This window comes from Bacillus rossius, chromosome 10 (assembly GCF_032445375.1).
Source record: "Bacillus rossius redtenbacheri isolate Brsri chromosome 10, Brsri_v3, whole genome shotgun sequence".
Classification (NCBI taxonomy): Eukaryota; Metazoa; Arthropoda; class Insecta; order Phasmatodea; family Bacillidae; genus Bacillus; species Bacillus rossius.
In genome coordinates, this window is record NC_086337.1 from 28,354,651 (window position 1) to 28,371,197 (window position 16,547).

The window sequence follows — 16,547 nt, forward strand, 5'->3', positions numbered from 1 at the left end:
GTGGCGCTGGCCAAGAGCCAGGCGGTGGAGGGCGGATGTCTTCAGGGCTGGAGGGCAGGGTGGCTGCCGGCAGTGCGCGGAGGACGAGCAGACCAGGGCGCTGGTGCGGCAGAGCGGAGGGCTGGACCCCCTGGTGGCGCTGGCCAAGAGCCAGGCGGCGGAGGGAGGATGTCTTCAGGGCTGGAGGGCAGGGTGGCTGCCGGCAGTGCGCGGAGGACGAGCAGACCAGGGCGCTGGTGCGGCAGAGCGGAGGGCTGGACCCCCTGGTGGCGCTGGCCAAGAGCCAGGCGGCGGAGGGCGGATGTCTTCAGGGCTGGAGGGTGGGGTTGCTGCCGGCAGTGCGCGGAGGACGAGCAGACCAGGGCGCTGGTGCGGCAGAGCGGAGGGCTGGACCCCCTGGTGGCGCTGGCCAAGAGCCAGGCGGCGGAGGGAGGATGTCTTCAGGGCTGGAGGGCAGGGTGGCTGCCGGCAGTGCGCGGAGGACGAGCAGACCAGGGCGCTGGTGCGGCAGAGCGGAGGGCTGGACCCCCTGGTGGCGCTGGCCAAGAGCCAGGCGGTGGAGGGCGGATGTCTTCAGGGCTGGAGGGCAGGGTGGCTGCCGGCAGTGCGCGGAGGACGAGCAGACCAGGGCGCTGGTGCGGCAGAGCGGAGGGCTGGACCCCCTGGTGGCGCTGGCCAAGAGCCAGGCGGTGGAGGGCGGATGTCTTCAGGGCTGGAGGGCAGGGTGGCTGCCGGCAGTGCGCGGAGGACGAGCAGACCAGGGCGCTGGTGCGGCAGAGCGGAGGGCTGGACCCCCTGGTGGCGCTGGCCAAGAGCCAGGCGGCGGAGGGAGGATGTCTTCAGGGCTGGAGGGCAGGGTGGCTGCCGGCAGTGCGCGGAGGACGAGCAGACCAGGGCGCTGGTGCGGCAGAGCGGAGGGCTGGACCCCCTGGTGGCGCTGGCCAAGAGCCAGGCGGCGGAGGGCGGATGTCTTCAGGGCTGGAGGGTGGGGTTGCTGCCGGCAGTGCGCGGAGGACGAGCAGACCAGGGCGCTGGTGCGGCAGAGCGGAGGGCTGGACCCCCTGGTGGCGCTGGCCAAGAGCCAGGCGGCGGAGGGAGGATGTCTTCAGGGCTGGAGGGTGGGGTGGCTGCCGGCAGTGCGCGGAGGACGAGCAGACCAGGGCGCTGGTGCGGCAGAGCGGGGGGCTGGACCCCCTGGTGGCGCTGGCCAAGAGCCAGGCGGCGGAGGGAGGATGTCTTCAGGGCTGGAGGGCAGGGTGGCTGCCGGCAGTGCGCGGAGGACGAGCAGACCAGGGCGCTGGTGCGGCAGAGCGGGGGGCTGGACCCCCTGGTGGCGCTGGCCAAGAGCCCGGCGGCGGCGGCTGACAAGCCCCTGCTGGCCGCGGTGACGGGCGCCATCTGGAAGTGCGCGCGCTGTCCGGACAACGTGCGGCGCCTGGACGAGCTGGGGGCCGTATCCGCCCTGGTGGCCCTGCTGGCCGACGAGAGCGAGGAGGTGAGGACACTTACTGCCAGAGTTCGCTTCCAACTTGTGCTACTTGTACAGTTACGAACAGGGACGTCGGAACGTTTCCATGAATGGGGGGGCGAAAAGATGTATCACACTTACCTCAGTCTTAGAGCCCCCCGGAAAAATTTGGAATTTTAGATGCAAAATTGTGCTATTTAATGAGTTTCCGAACCAAAATATTAAATATACCATTCCAAGAATTCGATGACATGGTATGTTTTAAATACTACTCTGACAGTAGATGTAGTACAATTTGAATAAAATACCATCTAGTAATTTGCAATCATTTTACAGTATATTGACAATCATAAATTTGATTTTCTAATCAATGTGATCACCAATGCAACGTTTGTAACTACTGGTTGAGAAAAATACTACTAGGACCAAACATTTATTCTGGGAAAAGGAGGGGGGCGAAATGCTACTCTCCCCCCCCCCCCCCATGTACAACAGCCCTGGGGCGACTCGCTCCTGCGGCCCCCCCCCCCCCCTGTTCATACGTCCCTGGTTATGAATATTGCGGCGTTCTCTCTTACGACAGTTCTAAGTTAGGTACTTCTTACGTGCGACAGTTATAAGTTATGAACGTATGAGTTCGTATGTTTCTAACTTAGGTTATTTGATGTTAATGTTTCAGTGTTAACGGTTTATATTTTCGGACATAATTTCTAAGCTTGTGGATCAAAGTTATGACATTTCTAAGTTAAAATACTCTAAGTAGCTCCTCGTGTAATTATATGCTTTTTGTCAGTTACTAGTGACATATTTTACTTGTGTTTTACTAAGATTTGCCTTCAAACCGGTGGCATTAGGTTGGGAAAAAAGTGAAACTGGCCTCTGCATTACACCTTTTAGTTTGCATTACTGAGAAAAAAATATATAAATTTAAATATATTTGTAATTATAGTAAATTTGTGCCACCATTTCCACTAATGCTCTATAACCACCAGGTTTTAATTGATCGCTACGTTTGTGACGTTAAGGCAGTTTATTGTGTAGCTCTTAATTGGTTTTTGCTGTCCTGTCGTTTGAAGAATATTATTCTAAAGCAGGACAGACAAAGGAAAACGTAAAAAAATAAAATAAAATTCACATGGCGATTAAACTAAAGTAACATGTTAGTTATTATCATTTTTATTTTGCATCTCCTCACTCGTCAGCATTCAGCGATTCCCCAGAGCATACGTGGAATTTAATTTTTTTTTTTTTTGGGTGGGAGGTATTATTCCCCCTCCACTCTCATAATCTGCGTATGCCTCTGGCGATGACAAATTCAACCGACGCGCGGGGCAAGTTACATTGCTCCGGAGTCGCCGGCGCGTTAACCCGCGGTCGATATGCCTCGATCCTTGCATCACTCGCGGACGTGCTGCCTAATATCGTGAGCTAATGCAGCTAATCAGTGCGATTCTGCGATGGCTCATGCCGCTACGAAATAAACCTCCATTTTTTTAAAGTTAATATTACTCAACAGCTTGTTCCGTCAGAAATGTTTTTTATTTTGACGTGACAACGTCTAATAAATCGTTGAACTCCGGCTGCACGCACGAAAAAGTGTCCCGTAACGCTCATTATCCCGTTACGCTGTGTCCCGTTACGCTCAAAGTACGCTTGCGCCGCATCTATCTCTCTTCCACTCGATTGGAACAACCATCGATTTGACTTTTTCGAGGCACATTAAACTTGAAACACTCCCATTCGTTTCCTACTTTTCCTAGCATCGTCCTATCCTTAACAGAATAACACAGATTGGAAGCAGTTAAATAGCAAACATATATAAAAGTTATAGTTCAAATAATCGCTTCGTAAAGTAATAAACATACGTATTTGAATTAATGAGTTCAAATTAAAGTAAATTTATCAATTAAATTGTAGATTTTTTCACTCCTTTGTATCCATACAAAATAGTGATAATTCAATAAAAATGATTCAATTTTATTCATAAAAGTATGCAATCATTTCATCAATGATTTGTTATGACGTCACGTTAAACTATTGTCCGTAAACCGACTTTACAGACAAGCAATTTTTTTTTTTTTTATAAATTCGCCATTTTTCATTTCTTTGTAGCTGTAGAGGGCCAGTTTTGTTGGGTGGCAAGATCACTCGCCTCCCAAAAAGGCCATTACCGTTTGGATTATGGAAGGAGGGGGGGGGGGGTTGGGACCTTAAATAACCTTGAGAAATGTGGCAGGAATTTTCCGTGAGCCATGTGAACGTGTTCCATCACCCCTCCGTCTAAAACTAAAGATTGGAAAATAAGGGCGCCCCCCCCCCCCCCCCCAATTATTTCATTGCAATAATTTTACGACAGCGACAAGTTTTGCGCTGGTTTTGAAATTTGTTCGATTAAACGTTATCCCGAAGCTTTCTATTTCATGTCAAATACCTTCTATATTATTATTTTTTTATAAACCAGTTCAGCTCCTACTTTAAAGTCATTGGGAATTACTTAAGACCATAAGACACATGTAAATATGTTTTCCTTTTTTTTTTTAAACATCTGCATACGATACGTTTGTCGGTGGAATGCAGACTCGCTGTGTATTTTATCTCAAGAACGATGTAACTTGATTAAAAAACAATAATTTATTGACATGGCCACTTATGATTACACTATACTTAATAGAGAAACCTCAATAACATACCAAAAAAATTGGTTGTCTGTAAAGTCGTTTTACGGACGATAGTTTAACGTGACAACGTCATAACAAAACATTGATAAAATGATTGCATATTTTTATGAATATAATTGAATAATTTTTATTGAACTATCACTATTTTTTATGGATACAAAGAAAGAGTGAAATGAAATCTACAATTTAATTGATAAATTTACTTTTATTTGCACTCATTAATTCAAATATGTTTATTACTTTAACGAACAGATTATTTTAACTATAACTTTTATACATGTTTGCTATTTAACTTCTTCCAATCTGTGTTAATCTGTTAAGGATAGGACGATGATGGGAAAAGTAGGAAACGAATTGGGAGTGTTTCAAGTTTAACGTGCCTCGAAAAAGTCAAATCGATGGTTGTTCCGATCGAGGGGAAGAGAGATAGATGCGGCGCAAGCGTATAATGATCGCAACGGGACACAGCGTAACGGGACAAGGTGCGTAACGGTACACTTTTTCTTGCGTGCAGCCGGCCGGCCTACTGTGTTTTTCTCTGCTGTCGTCATTATGTCCAGAATATCTGTTCGGACACGATCATTGGGTTCTCCTGTGTGTGTCTGTTTTGTCCGAAGTAGGTTTTTTTTATCACATTTACTGTTATTGTTTGCCACTGTCTCATTGGTGTCAGGCCACTCTGTTTGTCTGTATGGAGATATATGTGTGTGTGTGTGTGTGTATATATATATATATATATATATATATATATATATATATATATATATATATATACTGAATTATTCCGTCCATCGAATTCTCTGTGCTCTTTTTGCATTTAATTTTAACATCGGCTGATTATGGCTTGTTTTCTACGTGTTTGCGTATTCATAATTTTTGTCCTTTGTGGCATAAGTCCAAGAAAAAAAAGTCTTGTATCAATCTTCCCAACTGCAAGAATCATTAAAATAAAATAACCTAACGTTGTAACTGTTGATTTCATTCCTGGTGAGTTGGCCGCACTGCAGGGAGACTGAATGAAATAACCCGTGGGCTCGTGCAATGGACAATGCTATCGTCCCTGCCGGAGTTGGCAACAGTGTCTCACGACACGATCAAAGGCCTCCAAGGTCATTCGCTTCCCGTTTAACAGAAAATTCTTTCACACACAAAAAAAAAACTCTGCTTGTTAAACACGGCGTGATTACTAGAAATTTCTCCCCCAGTCATTCGCAATGGCTGTGACACGTTGGCACGACATAAAAGAGTCCACTAAGCTTCGCTATTTCAAGGAAGGCATGCGTTATTGCACCACGTCGCACGAGTGTCACAACAGTGGAAAATACTTTAATCACAATGTAGATCTCTCTCTCTCTTTTTTTTTTTGGCCAACCACAAAATACAAAACTCAAAATAATTATTTTCTTGCAGTAACAGTTTCCTTTGAAACAATTTAATTTTTAATGAGATTAATCATATTTATAAAATAAATGCTTTGGAGCCGTACACATCTGTTTCAATGGCAGACGTAAAAAAAAAGGGGGGGGGGGGGGGCGTATACGGGGTATGTGAAACACCCCCCCCCCCCAAGTTTGGGAAAAATTGGCAAAATATCGGTGAAGACATTTAAGTAATTTTGTGTTATGCAAGGTGATCTGTTAGAACACGTGCAATTCCAACTGTGTGAGAATCCACATCACCTTAAGCTACTTCCGTAGACCGATAGCTCATTAGTGTCACTAGTAATGTTAGTTTGTTTGAATACACGTGCTCAAATTTTAATTTTTTTTTAATGTCCCCCCTCCCTTCCTTCCGTTTTCTCAACATTCCACACAAAGAAAATAATATCCTGATTCACCACTGACCAGTTTCTTAAGACACGAAGGTTACGTTTGGTATTCGAACGCTCTTTATATGGACACATTCTCTTTCTGGAATCAGGGCCGTCGTTGATCGTGCACATATACATGCCGAGTGTCGCGCGTTCCATCCCAATTCTCCGGCATGGAATACAATAACTGATGAACGCGCTAGTATGAGCTGCTTTAGTAGCCAAGCCTTGGAGTTCCCGTCACTTCAAGAGCGGGGATATAAGCTACGCAAGTGACGCAACGTTCCAACAACGCAAGTAAATCACGGTCGTTTATAAACCACGGTAGTCGTATCGCAGTACGTCACCAACCCTACAACATTCAAAACAATTGTAAAACAGTAGAAAACTAAGTTCTTCCCCAAGTTCCTGTTATTAGTTTGTGTTTATCATTAAAACATTTATCCAATGGTCAATAACTTAATTTAAAACCGGTAGTTTCTTTCACCGTGCGAAAGTTTAACAAGTGAAAATTATGACGTATATAATAAAATAAAAATCGTAGCCTTCTATGCACATTACGTCTGTGTCTTTAAAAGATTTTCGGAACACTTCACATCAAATGTCGAAGTGGAAACGCAATCCGAAACGCAAGAAGTTCAACGTTTGGTGATGCTAGCGTTGCGCTTTTGCGTGTTGCTTAGTTGAAAAACGTGTAATTAAATACGTCATTATTGAACTTGCCTGCGTAGTTTATCAAATCAGCCAAATCCTTCCTACGTAACCATGCGAAGTAAATATCGGCACAGCCTACAGGCGTGCGTAGATTTCTAAGTACCTATTTTTTTTATTTTTTTTTTTAAATATTTGGAAACTTCTATAAACTTTTCTGTAAAATTTTAAGAACTTAATATACATGACGTCTTTATGTTCTCCAATATTACAAAATTACGATCAAACATTTTATCATTTTCCATTCTGAGTGTTTCAACTCATTGCATCCAGTATTAAATGTCTTAGAACGAATTGCATTTTATGCCAAATAAGGTATTAATTCAATTTTTTTACATTCAAACACTATTTTTCATCCTTTGCACTAATAACGCGGCCGTATAAAATTTTGCTTTTGATCAAGGTTTAAGAAAATATTAAGATATTTTAAAATAATTGGAACTTCTTGTTACTAAGGAAGTTTCAATTTTTTTTTTTTTTAGTTTCAACCTCTGTTTTTATGGTAATAAATTACTTTTATCAACAATTGTTTCAGCCAAAGTTTAGATAAAAATTTAGGATTTGGTTGGTCGTATTAAAAATTTATTTATAAATCAAATTTTGGTAGATATTACTCCTACGATTTATAATAAGTTCAAATGGATGTGATATTTGACATATTATAGGAGCTATAGATATATTTTAGTTATTCTTTTAATGTTCCCCATATCTACCCCATTGGTCGGATATTAATCATTAACGAACTCGACCGAGAATTTCAATCACATTAATATAAGTATGAGTTACAAGTAATTTGTAAAAAACATTACTGTAGTTATCGAGCTGACAGTGGTTTTAGGGTCTGCGGAACATGAAACGAAAAACTACATGAGAATTTCCCGAAATCACGCAATGGTTACGCCTACAATAGGTAATATTACTTAGAAATATACATAAAAATATTGTATGTGTGTATGTAATTATATATATGGCTTTAAGCCCTAAAGAAACACAATGTAGGTTCAGCTACAGTCTGTGCCATGTAACTCATCAATATTTAACGGTACTTTAAGAGATACACATTGTCTATGTATCCCACAGGTACTCTCGAACTAAGTGGGTGAACTGCCAAAGTGCTGAAACTTACTCGAGAACCACACAGCGCAGCAGATGCACGAGGTCACCTTGTAGCACTGCTGAATGACGTAAACCCCACAGGTGCTGACGAACGTGGTGGGCGCTCTGGCATGGAGTAGAAACTTCCCCGAGAACCACACAGCGCAGCAGATGCACGAGGTCACCTTGTAGCACTGCTGAATGACGTAAACCCCACAGGTGCTGACGAACGTGGTGGGCGCTCTGGCATGGAGTAGAAACTTCCCCGAGAACCACACAGCACAGCAGATGCACGAGGTCACCTTGTGGCGCTGCTGAGTGACGCGGACCCCACAGGTGCCGACAAACGTGGTGGGCACTCTGGCAGATTGTTGCAAGTTCCCCGAGAACCACACAGCACAGCAGATATATGAGGTCACCTTGTGGCACTGCTGAACGACGTGGACCCTTCAGGTGCTGACGAACGTGGTGGGCGCTCTGGCAGGGAGCAGAAACTTCCTCTGGAACCACACAGCGCAGCAGATGTATGAGGTCACCTTGTAGCGCTGCTGAATGACATGGACCCCACAGGTGCTGACAAACGTGATGGGTGCTCTGGCAGATTGTTGCAATTCCCCGAGAACCACACAGTGCAGCACATGTATGAGGTCATCTTGTAGCACTGCTGATTGACGCGGACCCCACAGGTGCTGACGAATGTGGTGGGCGCTCTGTCAGAGTGGTGCAAGTTCCCCGAGAACCACACAGCACAGCAGATGCACGAGGTCACCTTGTGGCGCTGCTGAGTGACGCGGACCCCACAGGTGCTGACGAATGTGGTGGGCGCTCTGTCAGAGTGGTGCAAGTTCCCCGAGAACCACACAGCACAGCAGATGCACGAGGTCACCTTGTGGCACTGCTGAACGACGTGGACCCCTCAGGTGCTGACGAACGTGGTGGGCACTCTGGCAGGGAGCAGAAACTTCCTCTAGAACCACACAGCGCAGCAGATGCACGAGGTCACCTTGTAGCACTGCTGAATGACGTGGTCCCCACAGGTGCTGACGAACGTGGTGGGCGCTCTGGCCGAGTGCTGCAAGTTCCCCGACAACCGCGCGGCGCTGCTGTCGCACGACGGCATACCGCCGCTGGTGGCCCTGCTGAACGGCACGAACCCGGCGCTCCTGCGCAACGTGGCGCTGGTGCTGGGCGAGTGCTCGCACGAGATGGACTCCATCGAGGTGATCGACAAGCTGGACGGCATCCGGCTGCTCTGGTCGCTGCTCAAGAACCCGGACACCGAGGTGCAGGCCAATGCTGCCTGGGCGCTCTGCCCCTGCATACAGAATGCCAAGGTGCGGGCACTGTCTCTAACTGTGTGCTTCTTTTTAACTTTCATTCATTACTACTAATCAGGGCCGGTGCAAGGTAAATTGGCGCCCTAGGCGAAAAACCTTAATGCCCCCCCTCCCCCACCGGATACTCCAAAAAATTTTTTTCCTTGCTTCAAAATACATCACGTAAGCCTAAGATTTTGTCAACAATCAAATGTAAGCAGGCTTGTGTTTTTTTTTTTTACTTATTACAAATCATAAAGAGGTCACCGTGGACTTTAAATAATTACTTATATCAATATAAACATTCCAAACTGTTACAAGAATCCATTTTCATCTTGTTTCAATAATCGTTAAACATATTATATCTTCTGTTATGTGTCGTGCTGCGCCGCCCCCAGCTACTTGGCACCCTAAAGCGGTTGCCTAGTTCGCCTATATGGACGCGCCGGCCCTGCTACTAATTCAACAACTTCCCTGTTAATTTAATCCGATAGTTGTTGTTTTGTCATCATTTCTCTCTCCAAATATATATTAGATTTTAATTTCTAGCTGTAAAATGTCGTGAAATTGATCTTAATTATGAATACTTATATTTTTACTGCTACTACATTATGTTTAGTAAATATTTGTTGAGAAAATTTGAGATGAACTAATAAATACAAGAACATTGCATGTGAGACTAGGCCTTAGCAGACGAGTCTTTTTTTTTAGGTAATGTCTGATCTCTAATTGTACAGAGAGAATCTTACTATTTGGGATTTTCATCTCGTCGTAAGAGAGGTTATAAGAGACGGCAATGCCAAACGAGATAGACCAGGGAGATTGGTGAATGAATCGAAAGTATGGTCATTTGTCTTGTGTGAATCGGCAAACCGTGGATAAACAATATGGCGTTGGCCGAATCGATCTTCAAAACCGATCGTTCCTAAGTACAAGTACTGCACCACCTTTTTTACTTTTAAAGAAATACAAAAAAATTGCTAGCATACTTTAAGATGTAATAAACTATGGGTCATAAGGCAGTTAGTTGTTAGCAATATTTCATTCGGATAAATACTGAAACTGCATGACAGACATCTGACATGCATATAAGGAAGCTTTTTAGTGATATGCAACTCTTCATCCTTTGTTTAGAAAGAAAGCTTTTTCTCGTGCTCACACGCCACTACACAGCACCTTTCACGGTGGTAAGACGATATAGGAAAGTCGTCGAAAATCCGCGAGACAAGAGATTGCAGTGATCATGACAACATGAGCTTTACTTAACTATCTTTGATTTTCCATTTCACTCTTATTGCCATGGTTTATAAACAGATGTATTAGAAGTGTATGTAATTTGACTACAAATACATCTCATGCTACAATATTTGATGAAGTGTAGTCTTCCCCTATTCCAGCTGACAATTCATATAGGGGAAAATGGGTATAATAATACGTATAAAAATTTTAATTTCGTACGCATGCTTACAGCTCACGCCGCTAGGATCGCTGTTATAATGTTAACGGACCTGAGCTTCCAATAGTTTTCTACAATATTTGATTTAACTGCGTATAGCCGCGAGCAGGCGCTGGTCGCCCAATACATCAATAATAATGTGAGTTGACCAAATCCACCAGGAGCTTAGCGAAGTTACTGCTGCTCCATTTCAGCTGAAAATATTATAAATTCTTATGCGTTTAGTTATAGTACATAGTCAAATTTGATATTATTTAACCCCTGCTAACTGTTTCCAGTGACAGTGTACAGACACAAACCATCACTACAGTTGTCAAACCATTTAGAGATGTGGCCGGAATATGCAGGAGTGTGCCTAGAATTATTTCAATAATCTAAATGCATGTCGATGAACTTGCACAATGTCGCCAGGAGGTGGCCTTTCATGAATTACCTACTACATAGATACTGCTTGAAGCTGCGTTTTTGCGCAAGTGATGGTTTTGCGCCATGTTTGCGAGACGCCTATAAAAAGAAATCATGAAATCATTTAACCAGCAAACCTATAAAATTGGATGTAGCGTAGTGTCAGCACTTCGGAAACAGTTTTAAATGATGTTTTATGGCAACGACAGTCCTGTTCAACGACAGTCCTGTTTAACGACAGCCCTGTATAATGACTGTCCTGATTCATACGTGTTAACCATCATCAGGCGTGAATTTTTCCACAATATTTTGGGTGTTACAATACGGTGAAATTGTGGGATAAAGTGATGTCAACTGCGTTATTCTTGAACACAAGTTTAAGCAAACAGGACATTGCAGCCGTACGAAGCTTTATAAATGTTTTTCCTTCTCTCTCTCTTAATCAATCACTAAATTGTTGATGGTAAAAAAAAGGGCAATAAAACGGGTGGAACTGAACACATAGCTAGATTTTGATAAGTTCAAACTATCTTCAAAACTAAAGGGTAAGATACCTGACAAAAAGTACTATTAGGGTTAAAATGATGGACTAAGCAGTATCGGTGTCTGAAGAGAACTGCTGGACACCGAGAGGTATCGATTGACTCTGTCCGTGTCCCTGCCGGGCCGGCGGCCGCAGAACGCCGGCGAGATGGTGCGCAGCTTCGTGGGCGGCCTGGAGCTGATCGTCAGCCTGCTCGGCTCGGACGACACCCGGGTGCTGGCCTGCGTGTCGGCCGCCATCGCCGTGATCGCCCTGGACCGGGAGAACCTGGCCGTCGTCACCGACCACGGCATGGTGCCCATGCTGGCGCGACTCGTGCTCACGGTAAACTCGCGAGGGCCCTGGCCCCAGTCAGTCCCCCCCCCCCCCCCAAAACAAAACAAACGGTACTTGTCAACCACTATTGTTGTAACTAAAGTTAAAAACCCACAAATGAGAATGAACTGGGAATTAGGCCTCTCCATCTTGCAATTTAAAATATTTTGATACTTCTTGCAATACAGCTTCCGTGCCTTTTTTTTTGTTTGTTTTTGATATGGCGTAGGACTAAGCTTTGGCTACTTGTTGAAGTCAACACTTGTGAACTGGTGTGATTATCTTGATAGTTGTAGAAGCCATCGTGAAATGATAACTTACTTCCCCGTGCTGCGTACAGACAAGAGTCTGTTATTAAATGTGTAGTCGCACCGAGGTATAGGAGGTCCTAGAGATCTGATTTATGACTCTACCTGGCAAAAATTGGGATAAATTGTTCAAAATAAGAATTGAAGCAAAAAGATGGAATAATCCGAGATGGCAGGACCTAATCCCCTTTAGCATCTTGTTGACAACTAGTTCACTTGAGACGGTGATGCTGAACGAACACAAACCATGGACATTTGAAGAGGAATCAGCCATTCGCCTTGAGTGTTTGCTGGGGGAAACCATGGTGATTAAAAATTCAGAATTATAGGACGAAATTTGAACCTGGGTCCTCTGGAATGCTAGTCAAGCGTCCTAACAAACCGCCACTTCACTCTGTGTTTCCCGAAGTCACTTCAGGCAAATGCCAGTGGCGTGAGTCCTTGCTACAGGCCACAGCCGATTGCTGCCCTGATATCTTTAGTTGTTTTGCTGAGTTCAGACCGAATTGCAATTACTCCCCTCGTCAAGGTCCGACAGCCAAATGTCCACCACTGTTTTTTTTTATTTGTCAGCGCCATAGAGCTAGCCAAACTATGTACAACATGACATAATTCGTCCATTAAAACATTTACCCAAAACAGTTTTCTCTTTCACAGATTTATCTCGATCCTCTTTTGCTACTTATGACATGTTCCTGATACAATCTATGAGCAAGTCGTAGGGAAAATGTCAGAACCACGACTGAGTTATTTTGAAGTAAATTTCAACAACCGCGATAATATTATGCAAAATTTAAACACCTGACAGTCCACAAGCTTGTATTCTTATTTATATCGACTGGCTCAACCAGTTATAGATGTAATTCTATTCGCCCTATTGACGAAAGATTGGTGGTTGACTGTCAGATGGCGGAGAAATATTATTGCGATTTCGGCTTTGCCACATTCAGTAACCCCATCGTCTACCGCACGTAAAGCCAGATTACGTCAAACAACCAACCGGTTTGGGGCTAAACTAACCCGGCCATTTCCAGGGTGAAGCTGAGGTTCCCGGATCTGTAAATAATGCCCCACCGGTAGTTGATCAGACAGCTTAATAACGCACTAACACGATACAGTGGTGCGCCATGTCGCATCCTGCCACATCGCATTGACGCCTTGTTCCCACGGCGCGTAGATCGGCAAAACCTCGAGTCTCTCGAGGTTCGTACTTTTGGATTGCGGTCTGTCCAATTCCGACCTCAAGCCATCCCCACAGCTCATAGCTTGACAAATCTGTGCACTATCCGTACTATGGCTTGCCATCCGCCGATCATCAAGCCTTTGCGGTCCAAGCATTCACCTTCATTTCACAGGATAGGTTAAACCACCCCGAATCACCTCGAGCAATAACAAGTCTTTACGTTCACATGACACGAAGCATACCCAACTTCAGGTAGAGCCCTCAAAAGCACACGCTTTAGGAACAAGGCTTGAGATGGCATGAAAATAAAGGAATTGAAAATTCGTTGGAATTGTTTTACATGAGGCCCAGAATTTATTTTGTGGTAAATATTCGGTTCATTGCAGTTGCAAAACTTTTATCTGGTCCTCAGTATGGCCATAATTACTAGCGATTCAGCTTAAGTGGTATGGTTGTAAGTTTAATCCTAACAGCTGGCATGACTTAATGTCATGAGCTATGAGTTGATGACTTGGTGGTTAACAGCCATCTATAATTTGGATGCCCCGTAATAAAACCCTACAAAAAGCTTTTAAATACATAAACTTAGTGCCACACTATTATGTCAAAGGCTGTCTGTTGTGATGATGTTTCATGATAAGAGGCTTCAAAATTATTGGTCGTGAGGATCGTAGAAGAACAGCCAAGGTTCTATACTTCAGTTTTGACCTTGGTATACATCTCGACTTAAATTTCCATCTGGCCTTTACCTTTAAACGTTGTATTTAAAATTAAAATATTTATTGTAACCTGTAACAAGGATTACTAAAAGGCCCGAAAATTAAGAATAATTCGAGTATTGAACAAATCTTGTGACTCGTACCCTAAAGTACAGGTTGCACGGCAATCTTTTTAAAAGTTGATGCCCCAACAATAAATATAAAAAGTATACTTATATATTTAAAAAAATATATTCACCTTCCACTAAAATAATTACGAAAGCAAAACGTTATTCCGAAACATTCTACGTAATAAATAAATAATAACTTTTTTTTAGCATCCTTCGTGGCCATGATTGCTAAGCATTCACACATATTGGACGAAGATCGTGGGTTGTACCATGACTCAAATTTGTGAACATTGAGTCGGTACCTGAGTGATTCTCAGCCCTCTATAATCTTGGAGGTCATATAGACCTATGCTTCTTTGCATAACCATGTGATTTAAAGTCATATAAAATACAATCAACACATGTTTTACACCTTCTATAGGTTAAACATTCCATTGTGCCTCAGAATCAGTACAAGCCTATTCACACAGAGTTTCTGAACCTTAAGTTACCCAGTTAACCCAATATGCCTTCAAATTGGTCTATTTTCTTTTTATTTTTAGTCACATCATAGCGTTAAATGATCGAGAATGTCCTATTATTTCTTACTTTATTTTTTGGTCTCATTTTTTTTTAAAAAATAGTGTTTCCACCTTGTACTTTTGTATGTACTCCTATTTATTTAATAAAATATTAACCATTGTCTTGGTCTCATGGTCAGAATGTGACATAGTGTCATAAGCAGCCATGGATAAAGGATTCGTGATATAATCAATGAAGCAGCCATATTACCACCGAATGTTTGAGAGAAAAATTTATAACTAATATAATTTGTGAAATGTCTTTTTACAGCTAATGTTTTTTTTATTCCAGCAAACATACACTTGCAAACATTAAGGATTTATGTTGTTAACGTGACACTTGCAATTTGCGAGTAATGATCGTCCTTGTTGCACGTGTCATGCCTTGTGTAGAATGCTCAGTACGGCAGGTCCTTGTCTCGTAGCAGTAGCAAACAGTCAGTGTTTTACATTGTCTTTGTCTGTTTAAATTTAACAACATCTTGATATTCTTCATCACAGATTTCCTCTCCCAGCTTCTAAAATATAATATAAATGTGCTCAAAATCACTAGTATTGTCTGTACCACGGCCAATTCCTCACGATTGGTAAGCTACAACTGAGTAAGCCACTAAGCCACAGTCATATAAGAAAAACCTTGTCCCCGATTATACTTTTATACACTAACTGATAAACTCAAAGGTGATTTACAGTTGGTACATACAACAAATGGAAGAATTGGGTAGACTTACACATAAATGTTAAGTAACTCTGGTTTCAGTTATTTTAATTTGTTGTCTATCATGGGATATCATTCGAATTCCATAGCGTTAGAAATCACAGCAAATGTTTGGACATTTCAAAGAAGATTCCACCTACCTCAAGCAATGAGTATAGAAACCGTATTTACGGTTATTCCAGTGACACTTGCAAACTTTCCACCCACTCTATACAGGAAAATTTTTAAGGTAATTTCAACGAAGAATAAATGAGGAGTTCTTCGTAATTTAAGATGACCGGATCTTCGTAGAAACTACGGCGTATTTCAACTTCCAAATCAAAAGGGTAAACACACTTGTGAAAGAAATAAGTTGTGTTTTTGCGTGGGTATTAGTCAGTTTATAAATTTTTCCATTAATATTAAAATTAATCTTATGTAAGTATTAATCTTATCAAAGTATGTTAAGTTTGGACACGTAAATTTACGAATTTAACGATGCATGTATAAAGATCCCTCGATAATTCGTAACCAGCGTTCTTCGTAAATATAAGATGAAAATATTAAAACAGTGCATAATGGTCAGGAGTAACTGAAATACTTAATCATTTCCTTCAGGTTCTTCCTGAACGATGAGCTACACTGTTAGGTTGGTTATATCACAAGTGTTCATAAATAATATTTTCAATATAATTATTTACATGTATGGTCCTTTTTTGAGTGAATATTTCACTCGTTTCACCCGTTAAGAGTCACGCCAATGTTACAAAATAATTATGGATCCACTTTATTGAAATGCAGCCAGTCTCTTAAACTCTCACCAAATACAATCTTTCACATTGGCAATCTATAGTGTACTCCGCAACTCATTCCAATTCGTTTTACTACACAAAATTACAGCCAACCGTTTTCACTGTCTGACAAAAACGAGGTGAAAAATGATTCTAACACATTACATATCAAAATATGTAACCTTTAAAAATAAGGTTAAAAACCTACACACGTAAATTAGTCACAAAATGACATTTCATAAATGAACATATTCTTGTAACATCCCTTCACACAGAAACTGTTTGCTGCCAGTGTATTGAAAGACACAGGTTCCAAATTAGAGAAACAGTCAGAAAAGCGTTTAATACATAGACACAGTAATAAAAATATTAGAAGTAATA

At 42.6% G+C, this 16,547-nt stretch overlaps 1 protein-coding gene across 3 annotated transcripts in view; it reads left to right on the forward strand.

The window, feature by feature from the left end:
- Positions 1-16,547, forward strand: part of LOC134535899 (armadillo repeat-containing protein gudu) — a 50,064-nt gene that overhangs the window by 22,415 nt on the left and 11,102 nt on the right. For all 3 annotated transcript variants that reach the window (XM_063375267.1, XM_063375266.1, XM_063375268.1), the window contains exons 7-9: positions 1,271-1,495; positions 8,800-9,096; positions 11,619-11,807. In XM_063375267.1, coding sequence (XP_063231337.1) covers positions 1,271-1,495; positions 8,800-9,096; positions 11,619-11,807 — 711 coding nt within the window. The remainder of the gene's footprint in view (positions 1-1,270; positions 1,496-8,799; positions 9,097-11,618; positions 11,808-16,547) is intronic.